The sequence below is a fragment of the Eleutherodactylus coqui genome, chromosome 1, assembly GCF_035609145.1.
Source record: "Eleutherodactylus coqui strain aEleCoq1 chromosome 1, aEleCoq1.hap1, whole genome shotgun sequence".
Taxonomy (NCBI): domain Eukaryota; kingdom Metazoa; phylum Chordata; class Amphibia; order Anura; family Eleutherodactylidae; genus Eleutherodactylus; species Eleutherodactylus coqui.
The window spans coordinates 267,470,161-267,496,311 of record NC_089837.1 but is presented as its reverse complement, the minus strand read 5'-3'; the positions used below and the strand labels follow the sequence as shown (position 1 = coordinate 267,496,311).

The 26,151-nt window shown below is 43.6% G+C and overlaps 1 protein-coding gene across 1 annotated transcript in view; it reads left to right on the top strand.

Annotated features, from left to right (window-relative positions):
- LOC136611720 (troponin T, cardiac muscle isoforms-like) overlaps positions 1–26,151 on the top strand; it is a 465,566-nt gene that overhangs the window by 368,941 nt on the left and 70,474 nt on the right. The window contains exons 8-10 of the mRNA XM_066591524.1: positions 3,134–3,211; positions 15,527–15,637; positions 20,780–20,889. Of these exons, the coding sequence (XP_066447621.1) occupies positions 3,134–3,211; positions 15,527–15,637; positions 20,780–20,889 (299 nt within the window). The remainder of the gene's footprint in view (positions 1–3,133; positions 3,212–15,526; positions 15,638–20,779; positions 20,890–26,151) is intronic.

The window sequence follows — 26,151 nt, the reverse complement described above, 5'->3', positions numbered from 1 at the left end:
TAGCAACATTGTTATCTAACTCAACAATTGTAACAAACATTAAAGGAGATGTCCCGCGCCGAAACGGGTTTTTTTTTTTTTAAACCCCCCCCCCGTTCGGCGCGAGACAACCCCGATGCAGGGGTTAAAAAAACCACCCGCACAGCGCTTACCTGAATCCCGGCGGTCCGGCGTCTTCATACTCACCTGCTGAAGATGGCCGCCGGGATCCTCCGTCTTCATGGACCGCAGGGCTTCTGTGCGGTCCATTGCCGATTCCAGCCTCCTGATTGGCTGGAATCGGCACGTGACGGGGCGGAGCTACACGGAGCTACACGGAGCCCCATAGAGAAGAGGAGAAGACCCGGACTGCGCAAGCGCGGCTAATTTGGCCATCGGAGGGCGAAAATTAGTCGGCACCATGGAGACGAGGACGCCAGCAACGGAGCAGGTAAGTATAAAACTTTTTATAACTTCTGTATGGCTCATAATTAATGCACAATGTACATTACAAAGTGCATTATTATGGCCATACAGAAGTGTATAGACCCACTTGCTGCCTCGGGACATCTCCTTTAAGAACCAGGTAGCCTGGCTCTTGTTTAAAGTCCTCTTAGTTGGACGTATTTGGGTGCCATACCTGCAAAACAACAAAACAAAGAACCAGAACCAAACAGTTTGCAGAGCAAGTATTGACAACTTCATATTCTTGGGGGGATAGAAAAGTTCTGAATGCTGTCTGCCTTTTTTCCAGGTGATTTGAGTGTATACCAGCAGCTAGGAATTATCACATCTATAGATGGGTGGAGGGTTGTGATTATTTAAGTAGCTGGAACCCAAGATCCGGATCTAGGTGACTTTTTCGATCAGGGCAGATAAGTAGTTTGATGTTTTTTTAACATCGGGATTCTCCATTTTTCAAGAATTTTTCCTCCTTCTGTTGGTGTTGTTATGATGTGTAATGCATTATACTTATGTACCAATAATTTCATAGGGAAGCCCCATCTGTATGGAATATTGGTTGCTCTCAGTGAAATAGCGATAAGAGAAAAGATCTGCATTGATGTGGATGTTGGAATACGGGCTAGGTAATGTGGTCATTTTCCTCACAGCAAACATTAGTGCCTCTTTAATATGGAAGACATGAAGTCTCAGGATCACATTTCGCGGAGTAGTTTCTGACAAGAATTTCGGTTTAGGTAGTCTATGCGCTTGGTTGATTATATGGTCCTGCTCTGTGCTGTTTGGCAGAAGTGTCGCCATGAGTTTAGAAAGGAAGTCCTTTAGCTTAAACTGACCAATATTTTCAGAAAGCTTCGGTTGATTTTCTGGGCTCTTTGAGGGAGATGGGGGTTGGGAGGAGGAGCAAGAGTGTTGGAATGTGGCCATTTTGTTGTATTGTATGCTCTGTGTGATTTCAGATGTTATACCTTCTTTCTTTGTGAGCCCCCTTCACCTTATCCCCTGAATATACTGGCAAATCATCTCTCTGGTTTGTCTCTAAGTCTGCGGCTGTATCCTTTAAGCTGCTACATGTGCTTGTTAACAGCGGTGTGGGAGACGGGGGGGGGGGGTCGGGGAGCACACAGGCGCCATGTTTGTAGTGTCTGGCGGCATTTTACCTCCTTCTTCTCTCCTCCCACTCAACCCTCCTGGCATCGGGACCTTCTGTAGTGTGCTCCATTGTGGCTCGTTGCAGGCGGCAGGGTCATCGGTGCCCAAGGCAGTTGTAGAGAGCCTCCTTTCTTTCTCCTCGCTGGCTGTAGAGTCGTGGGGGAGAGAGGTCTCCCAGAGCATACGGCTCGCTCTTGTTCATCGGTCCTCACTGGGAAGAAGTCAGGGACTCTCTGCGGTGGTGCCTTGAGTGCCCTCCATTTCGGCATGCTGCGCTGTAAGTAGAGAGTCCTGTTATAGTTTGGGATCACTGCCAGTAGCTGTGAAAGTAGTTTTTAGGCTGGGATAGAGCGGAGCTCAGCACAAGATGTTCGTCTTCTCCTGCAATCAGGCCACCCCTCCCCCTCCCCCCTGACTATATGCTTTTTCATTTCCTTAATCTCTATATTAAGATAAACTCTTAATAGTGCCACAAATGGTTTCCCCTGAATATGTTTTACTGCGCAACTTACAGAGCCCCCTCAGTAATACGAACTTAGTCACACTGTTCCTTGTAATAAATATGCCATACTGTCTACCTGTAATAAATATTATGTCTTACTGCCATCAGTAATAAATTGCCCACTATGCCCCTGTAATAAATATTAGGACATACTGTCCACCTGTTATATAGAGCCATAATGTCCACCTGTAGTACTCAGCCATATTGTCCTCTATATTAAAATAATAAAATCACTAACCTCTCTCAGGGTCCCACAGTGTCTTCCTTACACTGGCTGGCCTCTTCTGGCAGAATGAAGCAGGCAACACAATGCTGTCATCACACCTGCTGTGTCAGAGAGAAGGCGCTGGCTGGCAAATTTGTGAGCCAAGCATGGTTTCCTGCACTGTTGCTGCCACAGTTAATTGCATAAATAACAGCGTGTTTGTCACTACTTTATGCCGGTACAGTGAGAACAGCGTAAAGTTCATGGCAGATTCCCTCTAAAATAAATTATAATGTCAGCTAGCCTATATGTCCATATAATAAACTAGTAAGATAACATCTAGACACATTGGGAGGCTTGCCAGTGTCCTTCCACCCTGGGCTCTTTCTCCTTGATGACACTACAGGGGCCTCCCATCGCCAATCATATTCCAGGGAGGCAAGTGAATATATAGGACAGTAGCTCCTAGCCCATAAACTTAGATCTGACAGGTTGGCTGTGCTTGCAGAAACAGCTGTCAATCAGCTAGCATTGCTTACTGGGTCTCTAAACTCAGAATGAGCAGATTTATCTGCTCAGCTCCTCCTGCTCTACAACATGCTGCCTGCAGAATGGATTTTCAATGTGACTGAGCAATGAAGTAAGAATTACTTTTTTGCATTTGTTTGGTCGCATACTTTAATAAATTTAAAATGCGCTAATAAAGACAGTATAATACAGATAGGGAAAGTAAGAATGTTAAACTTCTAAATATCATGGTTAAAATATGCTGCTGCAGAATGTACAGTATACATGAACGTATAATATACTCAATCACTTTAAAATTATTCTAGGAGAAACGAAGAGCAGAACGGGCAGAACAGCTGAGGATTCGAACAGAAAGGGAAAAGGAGAGGCAGGCCAGAATGGCAGTGAGTATACCAGCTGTATTACACTTGCAAAGAGAAGCTCAAGTGGGCAAAAAATGTTTCTAAGTTAATCGAAGAACTATGATTATGATCATTTGCTAGAAAATGTATTTCATTATCTTTACCAGCAAAAAGTGTTTAGATTCAAAAGAAATTAAAAAAGTAAACTTAAAAATTTTGTATGCCTTTATGTCACAAAAAAATTTAAACTACAACATTTCCTGAAATCTGTGCAATTATTAGACGCATATGAATAGTGATTAAAAGGAGCTTTTACACTTCTAGCTGTTTTGGTGCAAAAAGCAGACAGCTCCATACATTGTGCAGTGGCCTGGGTTGGTACTGCAAGCTGAATCCTACTGATGTCCAGGGCCGGTAAACCATCTAAAAAGTTAAATAAACTTAGGCCTCATGTCCACGGGGAAAAGAAGATTTTAAATCCGCAGCAGATCACCCGCACGCGGATCCGCACCCCATAGGGATGCATTGACCACCCGCGGGTAGATAAATACCCGCGGATGGTCAATAAAAGTGAATTTAAAAAATCCTGGAGCATGAAAAAAAATGGATATGCTCCATTTAGGTGCGGGTCTCCCGCGGAGACGGCTCCCGCAGGCTTCTATCGAAGCCTATGGAAGCCGTCCGGATCAGCAGGAGACCCGCGCCTGAATTAAACTCACCTACTCCGGGTGATGCAGATCTTCCTTCGTGGCAGGATCTTCTTTCTTCGGCCCGGCGGATGTGCCCGGCGCATGGCACGCAGCCGGCTTGCCGGGCACATCCGCCGGGCCGAAGAAAGAAGATCCGGCCGCGAAGAAGAGAAGACCTGCACGGTCCGCTGCGGGTAAGTTTATTCTTATTTTCAGCCCTTATGTCCGCGGGGCAGGAGGGACCCACTACGGATTCTCCATGGAGAATCCGTAGCGGGCCTGCTTTTCCCCGTGGACATGAGGCCTTAAAGTATCAACTCCCATCACAGATTGGATACATGAGGGGAGCTGCAACTACTCACCTTCAGCAGCCGCGATGTCCCACGGCGATCTGGCCGTTCAGACAGACAAGTTTTCATTCATATGTGTGCTGTACAAAAAGCCTATATTTAAAATGACACAATTGCCAAAAAAATGAAAATCGTATTTTTTTCCTTCTGCTTTGCGTAGATTCATTCAAAAATTTTGGGGTTAAAATACACAGTAAACCCCTAGATGAATGCGTTAAGGGTCTAGTTTTCAAAAAGGGCTCATTTGTGGGGGGGGGGGGGGGGGGGTTCTCCATTCTTTTGGCTGCTGAAAGGGATTTTCAAGTGTGCTATGGGGCCTAAAACGCCTTCAAGCAAAATGTATGTTCAGAAAGCCACCGGCTGCTGCTTTTGATTTGCGCACGGTTGTTCATAGATACACAAGATTAGGGCCATAATGGGTATGTTTCTGAGCACAGGACAAACAGGGGTATCCATTTTCGGTGCAAATTCTCATTTTCATGTGCACTACAGAAAAAAATCCTGTCTTTTAAATGACATGTTTGCAAAAATATGAAATTTTATTTTTTTCTCCACTAAATTGCATGAATTCCTGAAAAAAATCTGTGGGGTCAAAATACTCAGTAATTACATTAAGGGGTGTACTTTTTAAAATGGGGTCATTTGTGGAGGTATTTATCATTATGACACCCATGAGCCTTTGCAATCTTGGCTTGGTGTAGGAAAACAAAATGTTTCTCAAAATTGATAAGTAATGAAAAATTTGTACGTCTCCTAAATGGTTAAAAAACCTGAAGTTTTTCCAATGTGCATCCAGAATAGAGTAAACAGATTGAAATATATATATCTTATTAAAATTTTGTACAGTATGTTCGCACATATTGGAGATATTGCAGTTGAAAATGTGAAAAATGATAATTTTTTCAAAATATTCCCAATTTTGTCGCTTGTAATAAATATACACAAATTCTATCAGTCTATTTTTACCACCTAAATGAAGTACAATATGTTGCGAAAAAACAACGTCAGAATCACTTGGATATGCAAAACCTTTACAGAGTTATTCTATGTTAAAATGACATGTCAGATTTCCAAAATTTGGACTGGTCATTAAGGGTCGCAATGGGTCCCTGGGTGACTGCTCAAAGCAACCTTGCTATAATCTGACGTTGCTGCCAAGACACTTCATCTGTATAATTGTAATTTCTACCCAGATATATCAACAGGATTTCTTATGTAGAGGAGCCAAACCATCTATTTTTCAGGTAATCTTCCAAGTAACCCTCAACAAAACAAGACAACTGAAATCAGTCACAGAGACCTTTAACCCTTTCCAATCCACTGTCTGACATTTTCAGACATTCTGATAGAAGGCTGTACAGCTCCGATGTCAGAAGATGTCCGGCAGGGTATCCTTACTGTATATTACTAGCCACTCTGTAGTCGGAGGCCTCTTCAGCATTTTCCATACCACAGTACTGGCTCCATTGTATAATGGCAGAAAGAGAAAGCCCCCTAGGAAACGCTAAATCCAAAATTGGACTGCAGAGGGTTAAGACTGAAGAAGATGCAATACATTTGATTGTTTCCTTTCAGTCTCGCTTTTTTCATGAAAGGCTCCCCTAAAATTGAGACCTCATCCCTTTATGTGAGGATCTGGGTTCAGAATCCAGCATTATTCTAGCATGGTATAGATCACAGATCTCTTGATCTTGCCTTAGCAACCTTCAAAAGGATCCCTCTATCTGCAAGAAGCATCCGACTCCTATGGACCAAGGTCCTTCCTGACTCTGTCAAGGTGAACCTTTTGAGAGTACGGGATCGTACTCAGGGGCACACCTAAAGGCTCAGGGGCCCGGGTGCAAAGGTTCGGCTCGCCCCCCCGGAGCCTCCACCCCACACTCCCCACACATGTTAGATGGATATGAGATAGATAGATAGATAGATAGATAGATAGGGTATAGATAGATATATAGATACATAGCTACGAGATAGATAGATAAGAGATACATAGATTGATATATAGATATGAGATAACATATAGAGATAGATAGATAGATAGATAGATATGAGAGAGATAGATAGATACCGTAGATATGAGATAGGAAATAGATAGATAGATATTAGATATGATAGATAGATGTTAGATGGATATGACATGGATGGATATGAGATAGGAGATAGATATCTCATATCTTTCTATCTATCTCATATCTAAATAAATACATAGATAGATATGAGATAGATAGATAGGATATAGATAGATACATACATAGATATGAGATAGGATATGAATAGAAAGATAGATATGAGATAGGATGTACATAGATAGATATGAGATAGATAGATAGATATGAGATATCTATCTATCTGTTTTATATCTAGATAGATATATAGATAGATAGGATATATATATATATATATATATATATATATATATATATATATATATATATATATATATATATATAGATAGATAGATAGGAGATAAGAGATAGATAGATAAATAGATAATAGGTAGATAGATAATGATAAATAGATAATAGATAGAATACAGATAGATAGCTAGATATGAGGTAGGATATAGATAGATAGATAGATAGATAGATAGATAGATAGGAGATTGATAGACAGACAGATACACACACACACATATATATACACATAACCCGGGGCCCAGACCACTTCTCCTCCATGTGGTAGCAGCAACAGGAGAGGCAGACACAGCAGCTTCCGCTCAGCAGGAGGCAGGGGCAGCACATAATCACTGCCAACCCATGTGACTGCCTCCCTCCTCCTCCCCCCCTGCTCTACCCTGCTTCCTCTCAGGCTGGCCATTCTGCCTGCCGCGTGATTGGAGTCTTGCTGCAGACAGAACGACCAGCCATTAATGCACTGAATGTGCATATGTGTATGGTGGAGGGCGGCCTCGGGGCCCCCTGAGCACAGGGGCCAGGTCGCCACCCCGACCCTGATGCTACGCCTATGATTGTACTTCTTTAGCAAAAGTATACTCATGCTCTATCTTGGTGGACATGATCATTATTTTTTGCTCTTGGTCTGTTTTTGATTTTCTCTCTACTCCCCTACAGCTGTGATTTCTTATCTGTAAAATAGACCTAAAGGCACATTTACATCAGCCGATGATCGCTAAAAAAATCGCTAATCAGCGATTGTTTTAGCGATAATCGGTGTGTGTAAATGTGTGCCCATCCTCTGCTTTTCGGGCACTGCTGGCTGATCTGTAAATTCAGTCCAACATAAAAATTGTCACTCACTTTTATCAGTAGTTCTCCAAGGGGGAGTTCTGATAGCATTGTTTCCTCCAGCTATTAGCTGTGTTCAGTGATGGCTCCATTTGCATACCTAGTTGGTATTTAAGTAGCTACTTGAAGACCAATTCATTTTTATGCAAAATGATCACTCAAAGCTGTCACTCAAACTGTCGTTTGAGCGATCTTTGAGCGATCATCGGCCCGTATAAACCAGCCTTAAAATGCACTTGTATTGCGCACATATAAAAGCGGCCTACCTCCCATAGAGTTGGATGGACGTTATAAATGCAGTTAGGTTGTTTCTGTAGTAGTATTTTTCCTTTTTGCAAATTTACTTCAAATCAAACCATTAGCAAATCAGATAATATACATAATCCACCACTGAAGTAGCTACAGGTTTATCCAAGTTTCATGACAGTCCACTGATTGTTATATCATACAGTAATTACCCCTTTATCAAAAATTGGAGCCGTAGCAAGACAACAGACTGATCACCTGGAATTTAAAGGGGATATTAGTATCTTTTTACCAAAGATATCAAAGCTACAATACAAACAGACAAGCAGGTAAATTGTGCGATTTGGCAGTATGAACACTTCCCAATGCTCAGCACATGCTGTGAGTGAGAAGCTCCAATCATTGCTTCCTGTACTGTTCGGAAAAGAATGGAAGCCTAGTGCTGATTGCTGAGTGGCATCAAGCACTTCTCATGTCAAACTAAAGGGGTTGTCCAGTTGTAAACCACTGATGGCCTATCCGCAGAATAGGCCCTCGATAGTAATCAGTGGAGGTCTGCTGCCCGAAATACCTGCTGATCAGCAATTCACCAGGCCATGCACTTTGTGCACTGAGCTGATTTCTGCAGGAAACAGACAGCTCCGATCCCACTACAGTGGCCAGGCTTAGTATTGCAGGAAAAGTTCTCATTGAAGTGAATTGAAACTTTGCATGTAGTACTAAGCCTGGCCACTGCAATGGAAATTTCTGTAGAAATCAGCTCAGTGCGCAAAGCACACCAGCTTGGTGAACAGCTAATTGAAGGGTAACAATAGCAGCAGACTTTCAGTGTACTCTTGCAGGGGAAGGCAGTCTGTCAAAGTACTTGCGGCGGGAGGGGGGGGCAGACTGTCACTGTACTTGCAGGGGAGGTGGTGGGGCAGGCTGTCAATGTACTTGCAGGGGAGGTGGGGGGCTCACTGTCAATGTACTTGCGGGGGGGCGGGGCACACTGTCAATGTACTTGCAGGGGGTTGCTGTCAATGTACTGGCGGGGGGACAGGCTGTCAATGTGCTTGTAGGGGAGGTGGGGGGATGCCAATGTACTTGCGGGGGAGGGGTGTCAACTCAAAGGAGGGCCCTCATAACTTCTCACACGGGGGGTGGGGAGGCTGTCATAACTTGTTGCCCAGGGGTGTATTACTGGCACTGCCACCGAACAACACAGCCAGCCAGCAACCATACCCACCCAGCCAGCCACCCACCTAATGTAATCCTGCCTGTGCAGGGAGGGTAGGAGGTGAGTTGTGACTATTGTAAATGGTGGGTTCCGTGTTCTCTCTAAATATAGGTGTCACCTCTCAGTATAATCCCTGTGCAGGGAGGGGAGGAGGGGAGCTGTGACTATGGTGAATGTTAAATCCTGTGCTATATACATATAGGGTTGTCTTCTCTCAGTGTAATCCTGCCTGTGCAGGGAGGTGAGGAGGTGAGTTGTGACTATTGTGAATGGTAGCTCCTGTGTTATCTATATATAGGTGTCTCCTCTCTGTGTAATCCTGTATGTGCAGGGAGGGGAGGAGGTGAGCTGTGACTATAGTGAATGGTGGGTCCTGTGTTACCTATATGTAGGTGTCTCCTCTCAGTGTAATCCTGCTTGTGCAGGGAGGTGAGCAGGTGAGCTGGGACTATTGTGAATGGTGGCTCCTGTGCTATCTTTATATAGGTGTCTCCTCACTGTGTAATCCTGTCTGTGCAGGGAGGGAAGGGGGTGAGCTGTGACTATTGTGAACGGTAGCTCCGGTGTTATCTATATATAAGTGTCTCATCTCAGTGTAATCCTGTCCGTGCAGGTAGGAGAGGAGGTGAGCTGTGACTATTGTGAATGGTGGGTCCTGTGTTACCTATATATAGGTGTCTCCTCTCAGTGTAATCCTGTCTGTGGAGGGAGAGAAGGAGGTGAGCTGTGACTATTTGAATGGTGGGTCCTGTGTTACTTATATGTATAGGTGTCTCCTCTCAGTGTAATCCTGTCTGTGCAGGGAGGGGAGGAGGTGAGCTGTGACTATTGTGAATGGTTGGGGTGCTGACAACTAGTCGTTGCAGGGGTGGGGTGCTAACAAGTAGTTGCCGCATGAGGGGGGGTGCTAACAAGTAGTTGCTGCGGAAGGAGGGGTGCTAACAAGCAGTTGCCACAGGGGTGAAAGTGGTGCGGACAGCTAGTCGCCGTGGGGGGGAGGTGTGCTGACAACTAGTCCCTGGTGGGGGAGGATGGGTGCTGCCAAGTAATCACCGCAGGGGAAGCGGGGAGGAGGGGAAGGGTGCCAACAAGTAGTTGCAGCGTGGGGGGGAGGGGTGCCAACAAGCAGGCACAGCAGGGGGTAAGAGGTGCTGACAACTAGTCGCCAGGGAAGGGAGGTGCTGCCAACTAGTCGGTGGGGGTGCTGACAAGTAGTCACCACAGGGGGGGCGAGGAGGAGGCGAGGGATGCTGACAAGTAGTTGCCGAGTGGGGGAGGGGTGCTGACAGTCGCCAGGGGGGTGCTGACAAATGGCCGCTGGGGGAAGGTGTGGGAGGGGGTGCTGTCAGTGTACTTGTTGTGGAGCGACTGCAGGAGATTTCTCTCCCCCGCCCCTCTCCTTTCACTTTATGCTGTTTACACTGAACTCTCATCATGCAGGATTTTATTCTGAATCATGAGAGTGTATAGACAGTCTCTCCCGCCCCCTCTATGTACACTGTACAGCAGAACATGCTGTACTGTAGAGGGGGCAGGGCCTGGGTGGGGAGAGACTGTAGATTAGTTCAATAGAGGTGGGCAGGGCATGGGCAGGTAATGGGTGGGGCCAGGACGGGAGCTGTGCAAGACCAGGAAACCCTGCTTTTTTATGTTTATGTGTCCTGCTGCCATCGAGAGTGTGCACACAGAGGGGGGAGAGCACAGGGCATTGTCGGAAGAAAGCAGAACGGCGCCATCTTTGAAAGCTGCATTGAACATCCAATATCAAAGTAAGAAACAGACATGACAGCTGATCTGTCTGACGGTTTGAGCCCCTGTATGCTGTGTGTTAGGATGCCTAGTGAAAGGGAAGCATCATTTTTATAAAAACATTTCTCCCTGCGTGGTGGGACAGACCCTTTAAGTGTTGGCTTGTCACGGCGGCACTTACCAGACTCTTTTCCCAGGGGAATGACGCGTAGCCAAGGCCAGAGCAGGATTGCAAGCCACCATCGACACCCCTAGGATAGGGAATGCCAATAAACAGGATTATGGGGGTAGTAGTTATCAAGGGTGACGCCACTGTTCCTACACACCGATATCTTACATGGCTAAGAACAAGCACAGACACTGTTTTCTAGTACCTCGGGTCCCCAGGAACGGTTAGGGCCTGGTAAAACTTTACTTGGAATAACTTTGGCAAGACAATTATTACACAGCAATTACAGTGCAGGTTTGAAAGGAAGCTCAGAGGTCAGTGAGGATACACAGGATGAAACCAGTTCTACAGTCTGTGTTATCTGTCAGGTACTGCTACTGCACTGGGAGCACTCCGGAGGAGGAAGAGTGTAGGGGTCACTCCATAAACACTCTGGTAGTATTAGTTACTTTTAGGATTCGCACCCCGCACTGGAGACACGTGGGTGTGACTTAGTACCTCTGCACTGGGTCTTTTCGGGAAAAGTGATTACTTACAAAGGCTCTCTCTTAGGCTAGGGACTCACTCCACTCTCATTCAAAATGCAGTCACTACAGGATATCACTCCTCCTCCATCTTCACCACAAGGAAGCTGAAGGTGCTTTCATGTGGCTCTGTGTTTGCACTCTCTCGGGTCTCTGACAAGATGGAACTCCCAGTAAAGATGGATCACTCTTCCCACTTTCATGCACTCCTATTTATACCCTCACTTACACCACATGACAAGATAAACTGATACATTCACAGGTAGGCAATGATTTTATTAAAGTTAACCTCTCAAGCGCCGCAGCTGTGTAACACACACACTGGAAATAACAAGACAGGCATTGCACAGTGCATCCACATGAGACAAACATGTATGACATTTATGGAGGGGACGAGGATGATATTCTGGGACAATACACTTATATTGTACACCTTCGAAAAACGTTAAATTTTACACCAGTCTATAGTATGTTTATATGTATGTTTGTCATCCTTGAATAAAATAAGTAATTAGTTGAAGCCACTCAAGAGTCCTTCGATTTACTGAGGATCTACCTAGATTTAGAGGAGTCCTACCTTGGAACAGAACTCCTCTATGAAGTAAATGCATCCATCTTTTGGATTGCTAAATATCCACTCTCCAGGCGAGGGGGATTTTTATTATTTTATTACCTTGTTGTGTTTATGTGACCAATGTCTTCATCCTGTGTGTGTGTGTGTCCCCTCTTGACGCTCGCCCTGTGCCTTTGAAGACAGCTCCAGGGATTTCTGCATAATGGATATTTAATATGGTTTCCATTGAAACAGTGGTGTGGATGCCTGTCACCCGACGGTTGTTCCACACCAGGTGAGTCCCCTTTTATCCTACTATCAATTGATCTAATATGCATTGATAAGAGCACTTATCTGCCAACTTATTTGTTAATCTATTATTAATGACCTAAACTAAGATAGGCTATCAATAGTCTACAACTGGTCAACCTCTTTAAGCACTGCACTGCAGTATTGAAGTGTTCAGCAGTGTTGGAACCTGGGCTTACTATTCAGTCTGATCAATTATGAGACATAAGAAAGATTTCCTGAGACAGTGGGACAATGTCTAAACCCTAGGACTGACAAGCAGTATCCTGAAAGTATGATTTTTTTTATTTTTCAAATTTAGATTTTAATTGTACATAATAAAAATATGAAAAATTGTCCTGACTACCAGAAGAACAAACTATCCAGAAACCACTGGTAGTGAAATGGTGACTTCAAGCCTGCATTTTGAAAGCGCACCAGTAAATAAAATACAGTATTAGGGTGGATTCACACGAGCGTGTTTTGGTGCGTACTTAGGTGCATACATACATCCGCACCTAGGTACGAGCAAAAACACGCGTGAACACAGCTGCCTGCGTGTTGTCAATGGAGCCGTGGCTGCTGCCGGCGGCTCCATTGAAAACAATGCTCTGCTGGCCCTCTGCATTCTTTTTCAGGGAAGGGCTTTACATATAAGCCCTTCCCTGAAAAAGAAACATTTTAGTGCAAAGCAAAAAAAACAAAAAAAACTTACCCCTCCGCCACTGTTGTTACCCCCGCAGGCATGAAGAACACATCTGCCGCATGCGGCAGATGTCTCCTTTACCCCTGCTAGTTAAAAGAATTCCCTGCTAGTTAAAAGGAATTCTTCAATTCTCCAAAAATTAAAAAAAAACAATACTCACCTCCCTTCAGCTGCCGGGGCTCAGCCACGACTTCTGGCGCTGTCCCCGGCTCTGTAGTTCTGAGCTATCAGCAGCTGTCAGTGGCTTTGCAGGGAAGAGCTTCACAAGCCCTTCCCTGAAAAGCCTTTTAAAATAGTAAAAAAAATAAAAATACTCACCTGCTGGGGCTCAGTGTTGACTTCTGCCACTGTCCCCGGCTCTGTAGCTCTCAGCTATCAGCAGCCAGGGATTTAAAATCCCCGCCTGCTGATAGCTCTAATTGTGATTAGTTGAAGTGCTTCAGCCAATCACAATCAGAGATACCAACAGGTGGGGATTTTTAAATCCCCAGCTGCTGATAGCTCAGCAGCGCTACAGAGCCGTGGACAGCGGCAGAAGTCCCCGCTGAGCCCCAGCAACTGTCAATGGCTTTTCAGGGAAGGGCTTCATAAGCCCTTCCCTGAAAAGCAATTAAAACTAGTGTAAAAAAAAAAATTACTTACCTGTCTGCCGCTGCTGTGTCCCCCTCTACCGCAGCTGTCACATGTGTCAGCTATGGTAGAGGATTCTGCTGCCAGCAATTGATTTCAGGGAAGGGCTTTGAATATAAGCCCTTCCCTAAAAATCAAGTAAAAGTGGTTTAAAAAAACAAAAAAATAGATACTCACCTCCCTTCAGCTGCTGGGGCACAGCCACGCCTTCTTCTGCATTCCCCTGCACTGTGGTGCTGATCTATCAGCAGCCGGGGATTTAAAATCCTCAGCTGCTGAAAGAGCTGAATGTGATTGGCTGAGGTGCTCAGCCAATCACAGGCAGCTCTCACCTGTCATTCATTCGGGTAGAGCTGCCTGTGATTGGCTGAGCACCTCAGCCAATCACATTCAGCTCTTTCAGCAGGCGGGGATTTTAAATCCCCTCCTGCTGATACATCAGCACCACAGTGCAGGGGACAGCAGGAGAAGACACGGCTGAGCCCCGGCAGCTGAAGGGAGGTGAGTATCTATTTTTTTTGTTTTTTAAATCACTTTTACTTGATTTTCAGGGAAGGGCTTATATGTAAAGCTCTTCCTTGAAAAACAATTTAGGTGTTCCAGCAGACCATTGTCTTCAATGGAGCCGCCGCCAGCAGCGGCTTCATTGAAAACAATGTGTGCATTCCCTATGGTGCATGCATGTCCTATCTTTGCAGGCAAGCACCTGTAAAACACGGACATGTGCACACACCATAGGGAATGCATTGCTGTAAATACAAGCATGTTTTTGTGCGTGCATATGCATGCACCGAAACACGCTCGTGTGAACCCACCCTTAGGAGCCATATTAGAAGTTTAGGGAGACAGGATAGTAGTACATAGTGGCAAATAAATTTCAGAAGTTTATTTTTAAATTCATATAGATGCAGAACTACTTGCATTTATCTGTTAAGGGCTCAGTCATACGAAAAAAAATGCTCTCCACAGATGTGCAAAATGCGTGTGACCGAAGCGCCATGCTTTTTCTTATATATGCTCAAAATAGTGTGTGCAGGCCATTCACTGAAGCAGCTGTGCTTGTAGAAGCACAGCTGCTCCACGAAGGTCCCTTCATCACTGAACACCGTGACAGCACTGTCACAGTGTTCAGTGATGATGGGACTTCCCGTGGGCACTAAAGAATTCCCTGCCACAGCTGTCACATCTTCTCCCTATCCTCTTCAGTCTTCATCTGTATTCTGGTGGCCAGGGATTAAAAAAATCGCTGCCTCAGAAAGTGCTGACTTTGATTGGCTGAGAGCTGTGACCAATCAGAGGCAGCACTCAGCTGTCATTCAATGATTGGTCACAGCACTCAGCCAATCAGAGGCAGCGCTTTCTGGAGGCGGGGATTTTTCAAGCCCTGTACACCAGAATACCTATGAAGCACATGGGCGGGGAGAAGAGCCGGACAGCACTTCTAGGTGAGTGACATTTTTTTATTTTCTTTTTAACAGCTAGGGATGATTTTTAGGGTAGGGCTTATATTTCAAGGGCTTGCCTTCATCCCACTGCTTCATCCCATTGCTTGAAAGCAATGGGATAGCAACACGGTCCTCTGTGAAAGCTGTGAAAGGGGATTCTTTCGTCTCCACTGAAGACTCCTCATCACTGAACACTGTGACAGTGCTGTCACAGTGTTCAGTGATGAGGGGACTCCCCGCAGGGATTAACGGAACTCTCCTGAAGTCCCCTCATCCCTCTGTAACAGCACACAATGTATTAATATGCAGAACGGAGGCACGCATGTCCTATCTTTTGCAGGTGTGAGTATTTTGCGCTTCTAAAAAACTGACATGTGAATACTTCATAGGAAACCAATGATTCTAATAGACACAATTTTTTTGTGCACACAGGCGTACAAAACAAATTGGTCATCCTAAGAATGAGGTTTAAAATGTACATATGGTAAACAAATATCAATAGATAGCTGGAACATTTAGACCTCATTTCTTCTGTTTTACACAGGAAGAACGTGCTCGCAAAGAAGAAGAGGAAAACAGGAGAAGAGCTGAGGAAGATGACAAGAAAAAGAAGGCATTATCAAATATGCTTCATTTTGGAGGCTATCTTCAAAAGGTCTAGTTGTTGTTATTATAGTTTCTTTGGCAGGACAATGTGGACAATCCACCATGATTTGACTTTTAAATGTAATGTCTGACATCAGAGCTTATTTTCAAAACTTTAGTAATGGCATTGCTTAATTATGACTGGGGCTTCTGTATTACCTCTCAAAGCTTTGCATGAATAATTACCGCATTCCCCCTATAAATAACTTTTAGGGCCTCTTACAAATGGACATCAGAAGCTGCAGTTAATCTTATATGCAGGAGTGTATCAAGCCAGGATTGTGGGATGTCGCACTCGGGGCACGTCAGTCATGGATTTGCAGTGGGCCTGGGCAAAGGCCCAATTGCAGGCATTCCCCATGTAAGGGACATTTAAAAGTGTTGTGATCATAACTAGAGATGAGCGAACGTACTCGGATAAGCACTACTCGTCCGAGTAATGTGCTTTATCCGAGTATCGCTGTACTCGTCTTGAAAGATTCGGGGAGAGCCGCGGAGCGGGGAGCTGCAGGGGAGAGCGGGGAGGAACGGAGGGGAGATCTTTCTCTCCTTCTCTCCCGCCCGCTCTCCCCTGCTCCCCGCCGCAACTGTCAGCAGCGGCGCTCCCCGAATCTTTAGCCCCGAGCACAGCGATACTCGGATAAAGCACATTACTCGGACGAGTAGTGCTTTACCGAGTACGTTCGCTCATCTCTAATCATAACCAATCACACATTAGACAGTTCAGTCTGCTGCTTTAAACTTTTAATACAGGGATAAAAAAGCTGTTTTTCCTCACTATGATACAGTTCACACAGATCAGCAGTGTCGATCAGAGCTGACAGTGCTCCCCTTTCTTTCAGCATAACATTTCAGAGTTGCTCCTCTTTTGTAGAGGGTTTCAATACAACCCTTTTTGTGACAGAACTCTAGCCAGTAGACCCGTGGGACTGGATATCTGAGCAAAATATCTGCAGCGACTTGTCTTCCTGCTCTGATGTAGGTATCTCTCACAACTGCAACTCTGGCCGTAGATTTACTTCTGTTATGACTATGTATATCCTTTGGATCCAACTGTCATGTTTCCAGCTCCACCATGTACCTTCAAGAAACACTAACATTCTTTTAAAATAATAAGAAAAATAGTGCAACAAAAAGAAAGGGTCGAGAAGTGTATCATCTCTCCTTAAGGAGAGCACCTAGGTGTGTTTGGTATATTTATGAGACGTCTTTTTATGCTACGTGTCTACCACTCTCTGTCCGCCATGAAAACAGCACAGTCTTTTATTATTTATATAAAACATGCCAATTACTATTTCTTCGTTAAATGTTAGGGACTTGTTTAGGTGAAGTTCACTATGGCGCGAGGCCCTTAAGTTACGCACTGACATATTCTTCTCTAAAGAACCATAATTTTATAAAAGATAGACATCCTGAATGCTCTCACCCTAAGTTCTCGCATAAATAATATTATTTTCACTTTAGCAAATGCATATTTTCCAAATAAGCAGCAAGCTAGATTTTTCTTGCGTCTTGAACAAGACTGCTAAGATACAAAAGGATACTCTGATAATTGGGGATGACTTCAATTCAGTTATGGATCAGTCTCTGGATAATCTTTCCCTAGTCTCACTTTTACAGAAAGAAGAACTGTATGATCTTTGGCGTGGTCTTCATGCCTCATTCTTCCTAGTCAAGAATCAATTTGTTTCTCTTGGATACCAGAGGATTAGGGGAAGTATACGGACCGAGATCTGATCCGTCACCTGGTCAAATCAGGCCCCAGTGTCCTTATCAATACTATTCTCCTTTCTTTCCTTAGAGACTCATATTACTCCTTCCTTTAGAATGAAACCCCTTAACAGTACAGGATGTACAGTTACATCCTGCAGCTTCGTGGTATGTATGTTCTTACAGCCGACACCTGCCCGCAACAGCTCTAATAAGCCGTGCCGCTCTTCGAAGCTGTTAACCCTTTAAATTCCACTGTCCGTTCTGCCAGCGGCATTTAAATGCCTTGACTGATGTTCGTGGGTCCCATACAGCCCTCTGCGGTTGCTACGGCAGCCAGTGGCCTTCTGAAAGGCCTCAGGGCTGCCATTGCAGAGTGCCTATCAAGCTATGTCTGTGGCCTGTCAGATCACAGTACGATGTAATGCATTACATCATACTGCACGAGCAATCAAAGCAGCGGATGTTCTTGTTCCCTCTCGACAAAAAAAAGTGTAAAATTTTAAGAAAATGTATTTTTACATTATTTCAAAAAAAGAAAAAAGTAATAACAGTTTAAAAAAAAAACCTTTTGCCATATTTATAATAAAAGAATCTAAATAATAAAACAAAAATATATATATCGTATCGCTGCGTCCATAAAAGTCCGATCTATCAAAGTAATGCATTGTTTACCCCGCAGGGTGAATGTCGTAAAGCAAAAAAAAAAAGCCAGAATTGCGCTTTTTTGGTCATCCTATCTAGAAGAAATAATGTAATTAAAAGCCATCAACAAACTGTATGTATTCCAAAATGGTACCAACAAAAACTACAGGACATCCCGCACAAAATAGGCACTCACACAACTATGTTGGTAGAAAAATAAGAAAAGTTATGGCTGTCAGAAGATGGTTGGTGATAGAAAATAATTTTAAAAAATGATCTTTGAAAAAAGTAGTACAGCAAAAAAAAAAAAATTATATAAATTTGGTATTGTCGCAATCATGCTGACCTATAGAATAAAGTTATCGTGTCATTTTTGTTGCAGTGTGTACGCCGTAGATACAAGACGCACTCAAAGATGGCAGAATTTTATTTTTTTGTTTCACTCCACATTATATGGTACATTAAGGCTTCGTTCAGACGAGCATTTTTTCTGCGCACAGATAGCCGCGCAAAAAGATCGCTGCTCGCTTGTGGAAAAAATGCGTGAACAAAGCTAAAGGCGCGATAAACATTTGCGCAGAATTTGCTCTTTCACACGATTCACACAATGGGAGTCAAAGTGAACTCTTGCACAAAACACACCAAGGATAGGTCAGGTCCTATCTTTTCTCGCAGCACGCACCTTAGATGTGTGCATTGTAGCCACGGATGTCCTATCTTTTGCACGTGCAAGTATTTTGCGTGTCTAAAAATTATTCATGTGAACGCTTCAATAGGAAACCATTGGTTCTAATAGATGCGTTCTTTTTGCGTGGCTATTTGTGCGCGAAAAAAAACGCTTGTCTGAATGAGGTCTAAGTAGTACCATTGAAAAATGCAATGTGTTCCACCAAAATCAAGCTGAAGGGTAGGAAACAATCTGAGATTTTGCTTAAGTTTATCCCCCTCTAAAGCTTCAAATAAGTGAAGAATGTTCATATACTTTTTGAGTATCTGTAAATTAGCATCCCAAATTTCTTCCGTCTTCCATCCCTTGAAATGCTGCATCTGTGATGCAAGAAAGCATGCCATAGGATTAGGTAAGGCCAGGTCCCCCTCCTCTTTAGAGTTGAATAGTGTCTCTAGTTTTATATGCTAAGTAAGATCCCTGAATACCTGATGGCTGCTACAGTATTTGTTTTAGTTAGTCAAACTTCTTTAACCCCTTCATGACATGGCCTATTTTGGGCTTAAGGACGCAACAATTTTTGGCGGATGTTCTACTCCATTTATCAAAAGTCATAACTTTTTTATTTTTCCGTCAACGCGGCCGTGTAAGGGCTTGTTTTTTGCGTGGCGAACTGTAGTTTTTATCGGCGTCATTTTTGGGTACATTAACTATATTGTAAAACTTTTTTTTTATGATAGCAGGGAGAGAAAACGCATCAATTCTGCCATAGATTTTTTTTTTACAGTGTTCATCATGCAGCATAAATGAGACATTCCATTTTTTCTGCGGGCCGGTACGGTTACAACGATACCAAAATTCTTACTTTTTTTTAGGTTTTTCCACTTTTCTGCAATAAAAACCCTTTTTATGGAAATCTTTTTTTTTTCTAAATCGCTGCATACAAAGTCCTGTAACTTTTTTATGTTTTGATGTACGGAGCTCTGTGAGGGCTTATTTTTTGCGAGATGAGCTGTAGTATGCTGTAATGGTACCATTTTGGGGTACATATTGCTTTTTTGATCACTTTTATTGCGTTTTTAGTGAGGCTAAATGCTAAAAATTAGCATTTTGCCTCAGTTTTTTAGCGTTTTTTTAAACGTTTTTTTCCGTGCACAGTCAAAAGCATGTGCAACTTATTGTACGTGTCGATACAGACGCGACAATACCAAATATGTGGGGTTTTATTTTTTTTACCTTTTTTTATGCTAATCTGAAAAAAAGCATTAAAAAATGGGTTTTTTACTCTTTTTTAAATTTTTTTTATTCATTTTTTTAATCTTTGTTTTTTTTACACAATTTGTGTCCCTCTGAGGGACTTTCACCACAGCCCTGATGATCGCTGTGATAAGGCATGGCAGAGCTGCTGCTCTGCCATGCCTTATCTCTTATACAGCGATCTCAGGCACTGGCAACACAGGACGCCAGTGTCTGGCGTCCTGTTGCCATGATGACAGGCCGGGCTCTCGCGATAACATCGTGAGAGCCGGCCGAAGACACAGAGGGAGCGCGCTCCCTCTGTGAACTCTTTCCCTGCCGCGATCTACTTAGATCGTGGCAGGGAAGGTGTTAACATCGGGACGCCGGCTGTGACTGACAGCCGGCTCCCGCTGCAGGATAGCGCGGGGTCATATGTGATCCTGCGCTATCCCCAGGATGTAATTTTACGCCCTGTTGCGGGAAGTACCCCGCTCCCAGTACGTAAACTTACGCCCTGGAGTGGGAATGGGTTAAACCACTAGCGTGTTTCTGAAGTGTAAAAGGAACATAAACTTCATGCAGATGTTACTCTTGGTCAGATTCGAACCCAGGAAAACTGCAATACAAGGCACCAATGCGAACCACTAAGCCACCATGTTTCCCATATGAATCATAAAAGGAAGCACTCTATATAGTACCTATTCAAATCTGCTCTGTATAGCATAGAGTGCATCTTAAAAGTGTAAGCAAACTTTCAAAAAGCATACTTTCTAAATTGATGCGTTGAAAGCTGACAAGGTTAAAGTAGAATGATGGCACAAAAATCTATTTAGTCAAACTCTTGACTACATATGATCTGATTCAAATGTATTATGTACTTTATTTGTAAAGACTGAGAGGAGAGGAGGAAAGAAACAGACAGAACGAGAGAAGAAAAAAATGATTTTGGCAGAGAGAAGAAAGCCACTAAATATTGAGAACCTGAATGAAGACAAGCTGCGGTATGCTGTATTTTTTTTTTCTTGTTAAATAATGTGTACATATCAATTTTTTTTCTGTGCATAACCTCATCAGGTTTCTCCACAATTTGTAGAATATTTAGTAATTTTCCTAGAACTGCAAAAATGACATTATCTGTTCTGATTTTGTTGTTGAGTCTTCCAATCCCTAAAATTTTTTTAATTCAGCTAAAATAAAAAACAAACAAAAGAAAACTAAGCTCTAATGTAATTTTACCCCCTTCTCGTGAGCTATATGACTCTATATATGTCATAACTGCCCCTTGTACAGAGCAGGTTCCAAAGCTGATACCTGCACCCAACTGCTGTGATTGGAGATAACACCAATTATGATAGCAAACTCTTTAACCCCCTAATACCACAGGACATGAGTTAGCGCAACAGTAGCTAAACTTGTGTCCTGTGTTTAAAGTTTTGCCCTTTTTGGCAGTCGCGGCCAAACTATAGTGCTGACTGCTAATATAGTTAGCAGCCAATCACTACTTGCCACTGGGGGACCAATCACAGCGTTCTTGCAGTCACAGTGCAAACTCTCTCTCTAACCACCGCAGTGTGTTTCTGGTGGTTGGAGAGCGAAGAAAAAATTCTTCATCAGTGTAAAAAAAAAAAAGAAAAAAACACAAAAACCAAAAGTTCCTGCTGTGTTCCCGACACTAGCCCATGGTCACTCCATCCCAGTGATCACCCATTGGGGTAATCCACCCAATAACATTTTTTTGGTGCTTTTATGGGTGCATAATAAATTTATATATTTATAGTATTGCCCACAGGAGGTTTACTGTGAAGGAAGCTTATGCAGTTATTGCATCTGAGTCAGACTAGTGGTGATGACCCCACTTTTTTGACATTATCTTCTTCATCATCAAACGAGTCTGAACTCCCTGTACTAACGAAAAGCCGTCCAAGGTCTGCCACTTCAGAGGACCCAGATTCATCTGATGCTAAGTGGATTACCTCACAAAATTTCAGACCCCAGAGCCCTGACTTTACTGGGAACTCAGGGATACAATCTAATACATCAGGCCTCAGAGGGGTAGATTTAAGTTTTTTTTTCAGATGACTTAATTGCCCATATTGTTACCCAAACTAATTTATATGCCAAGAATTTCATCGAAGAAAACCCCAACCCTGTTTTTGCAAAACCCTGCAAATGGACCAGTGTGGATGCATCAGAAATTTGGGGGCATTGTATTATGTTTGGGGCTAGTAAATAAGATGAGCATTACGGCTTACTGGAGAACATATATTTTATAGCAGGGGTCCCCAACTCTAGTCCTCAGGGATCACCAGCAGGTCATGTTTTCAGGATATCCTATGGTAAGAACACCTGTGGCAATGTGTGAGGCATCTAGAATAATTACATCACCTGTGCAACACTGAGGAAATCCAGAAAACATGACCTGTTGGTGGTCCCTGAGGACTGGAGTTGGGGAACACTGTTTTATAGCACTCCCCAATGTTCCACATGGCTATGTCAAGAACACGTTTTGTAGTAATCATAAGATTCCTGCGTTATAATGACAATTATAATAACAATAATACACAGTGCCCACCTAGTGATGACCCCAATTATGATCACTTATATAAAATCAAGCTGCTAATAGAACATGTTAATGCTTAGCTTGCCAGGTATATACCTCTGAAAGGAAAAAAAATTGTAGAGGAGTCCCTCGTACATTTCAAAAGGAGGTTTAAATTCCATCAGTATCTGCCCAGTAAGGGGGCACAGTACGGTGTGAAAATGTACAAGCTGTATGAGAGTACATCAGAGTACATCCAAAACTTCTAGGTTTATGAAGACACCAAAATTATGAGGACACCAAAATTGTGCCCTGGGAATGCCCTGCCTCTCTAGGAAAAATTGTATGGGAATTGGTGCACCCACAGCTGGACCAGGGTTACCACCTCTACCTGTATAGTTTTTACACCAGTGTTTGTGGCACTGTTAGACAAAATCTGATAAGTCACCCCAAGTCACTGCTTGGGCAAAATCTTAGAAGGGATGACAGCGGGGCACTATGCAGTGACAACATATTGTGTGTCAAGTATAAGGACAAGACGGATGTCCTTATATTGAGCACAATAGATGGCCATAGCAGTACCCCCTACCAAGTGCAAGGTACAGGGTTGACCTGTCTGATCCAGTACTTGGACCAATGCCATTGGAAAACAAGAGTGTGGTATAAAAAAAACTGGCTGTTCCCATCATACAGATGGCACTGTATAATGCCTACGTGCTATATTGATGTGCAGGCCAGATGGGCAACTTTCTTGAATTCCAAGAGGTCATCAAGGCCCTAATTTTTGGGATCCAGAAAGGGGAGAAAACCCAGTACTTCTGGAAGTGAGGCCAAATGTACTAGGGCAACACTTGCCTAGGGAAATTCCCTCCACTGGTGAGAAGGGAAGTACTCAAAAAAAGCACATAGTCCGTTACAAATGAGGCATAAGGAAGGACACCATTTACAACTATAAAAATGTGCCCAGTACAACCCGGCCTGTGCATAAAAGGTTGCTTTAAAATATACCACATGTCCCTGGAATTTTTATTCTATTATTGCGTTGAACTGCCGTTTTATGCTTTACCTTGATGTACTCCATGCAGCTTATATATAAAGCAATGTGCCAGTCCTTCCCTTCTGAGCCCTGCCATGTGCCTAAACCACAGTTTATGGCATTTTTGTGCTCTGAAGAAATTGGGTAACACATCTCCTTTTGCCCCTGACAAAAATTAAAAATCAGGGGCTAAACCTACATATTAGTGGAAAAATTGGATTTTTCGTTTTTAAATCAAATGGCTAAAAAAAATTTACAAAAAAAACTGTAGGGCCAAAAGACTTGATGAAGGGATGTAGTTTCCAAAATGGGGTCAATTCTTCGGGATTTCAAATGCACTCCAAACACAACATGGCTTCAAAAATTATTCCAGCTCAGGCCTCGGTCAGACGAGCGTTTTTTTCATGTGATTTGCGGATCGCATGACGGATGCGCATACGCAAATCGCGTGACCGGGGCCGACGATTCGCCAAAAAATCTGCAGCTAGCAGCGTTTTCGGCGAAACGGGCCCGATCAAAGGAGCGCTGTCCGCTGTTCGCCCATTAAATTCAATGGAGCCGGCAATACAGCCGGCTCCATTGAAAGCAATGGGCTGCCGGTGAGCACTGGATGAATTTTCGGGAAGGGCTTAAAAATATAAGCCCTTCCCTGAAAAGCATCCTGAAATGTGTAAAAAAAAAAAAAAGTTATACTCACCTTTTCCCTGCAGCCGGAGTTCAGCCGCGGCCGGCCGGCAGTTCTCCTGAACTGCTCGGTGTAGTATTCAGCAGGCGGGGATTTAAAATCCCCGCCTGCTGAATGGGCTGCCTCTGATTGGTCCCAGCCCTCACCAATCAGAAGCAGTTCTCACTCACCCATTCATGAATTCATGAATGGGTGAGTGAGTGCTGCCTCTGATTGGCTGAGCACAGGGACCAATCAGGGGCAGCTCTCAGCTGTCATTCAATAGCTGAAAGCTGCCCCTGATTGGTCCCTGCGCTGAGCCAATCAGAGGCAGCACTCACTCACCCATTCATGAATTCATGAATGGGTGAGTGAGAGCTGCCTCTGATTGGTGAGGGCTGTGACCAATCAGAGGCAGCCCATTCAGCAGGCGGGGATTTTAAATCCCCGCCTGCTGAATACTGCACAGAGCAGTTCAGGAGAACTGCCGGCTGGCCGCGGCTGAACTCCAGCTGCAGGGAAAAGGTGAGTATAATTTTTTTTTTTTACACATTTCAGGATGCTTTTCAGGGAAGGGGTTATATTTTTAAGCCCTTCCCAAAAATTCATCCAGCACTCGCTGGCAGCCCATTGCTTTCAATGGAGCCGGCTGTATTACCGGCTCCATTGAATTCAATGGGCGACATCGTTCTTCTCTGCCACAGCTGTTACAGCTGTGGCAGAGGAGAGCGATCTTTAGTATATGTTCTCAATGGGGTCGGCGCTGCTGCCGCCGGCCCCATTGAGCGTATATATAGCACACAGCGATGCATAGAACGCACATAGGTGCGTTCTGCGAATCGTTGTGTCCTATAATTGATCGTACATCCGCATAAAAAGTGGACATGTGACCGATCCCATTAGGAAGCATTTGATCTATACATCTGCAGATCACAAGCGCGTCTGCAGATCGGACCAAAAAACGGTCGTGTGACCGAGGCCTCAATCTGCATTCCAAAAGCCAAATAGCAGTCCTTTTTTTCTGAGCTTGGCCATGTGCCCTAACAGCAGTTTATGTCCTTTTACGGGGCACTTCTAAAAAAACTGCGGAATCCGGGTAATAAATGCTGAGTTCTGTTTCTGTACTAAGTACCTGCAAAGTTGGAGAGTGGACATTAATTGGAAAGTCTGGTTCCACAAACCTGAAATATGTTGATATTGCCACCACAGATGTACTAGGGTTCCTTCTGGTGAGCTACATAGAATCATAGAATGGTAGAGTTGGAAGGGACCTCCAGGTTCATCTGGTCCAACCTCCTGCTTAGTACAGGATTCACTAAATCATCCCAGACAGATATTTGTCCAGTCTTTGTTTGAACACTTTCATTGAAGAACTCACCACCTCCCGTGGTAACTTGTTCCACTCATTGATCACCCTTACTATCAGAAAGTTTTTCTAATATATAATTTGTGTCTCCTCCCTTTCAGTTTCATCCTATTGCTTCTAGTTATTCCTTGTGCAAATGCTTCTATTCATTCCTTGGGCAAATGCTTCTATTCATTCCTTATGCAAATGATCCCTGTGTGCTATGACAGCTCTTCAGAAATTTGAAGACAGCTATTAAATCTCCTCTAAGCCTTCTTTGACAAGCTAAACATTCCCAGATCCTTTAACTGTTCCTCATAGGACATGACTTGCAGACCGCTCACCATCTTAGTAACTCTTCTCTGAACTTGCTCCAGTTTGTCGAAGTCTTTTTTAAAGTGAGGTGCCCAGAGCTGGACACAGTATTCCAGATGAGGTCTGACTAAGGAAGAGTACAGGGGGATAATTATCTCACATGATCTAGACTCTATGCTTCTCTTAATACATCCCAGAATTGTGTTTGCCTTTTTGGCTGCTGCATCACATTGTTGACTCATGTTCAGTCTATGATTTATTAGTATACCTAAATTTTTCACATGTGCTTCTGCTTAGCCCAATTCCTCCCATTCTGTATGTGCTGTGCTTTTTTCATTTTTCTTACCCAGATGTAAGACTATGC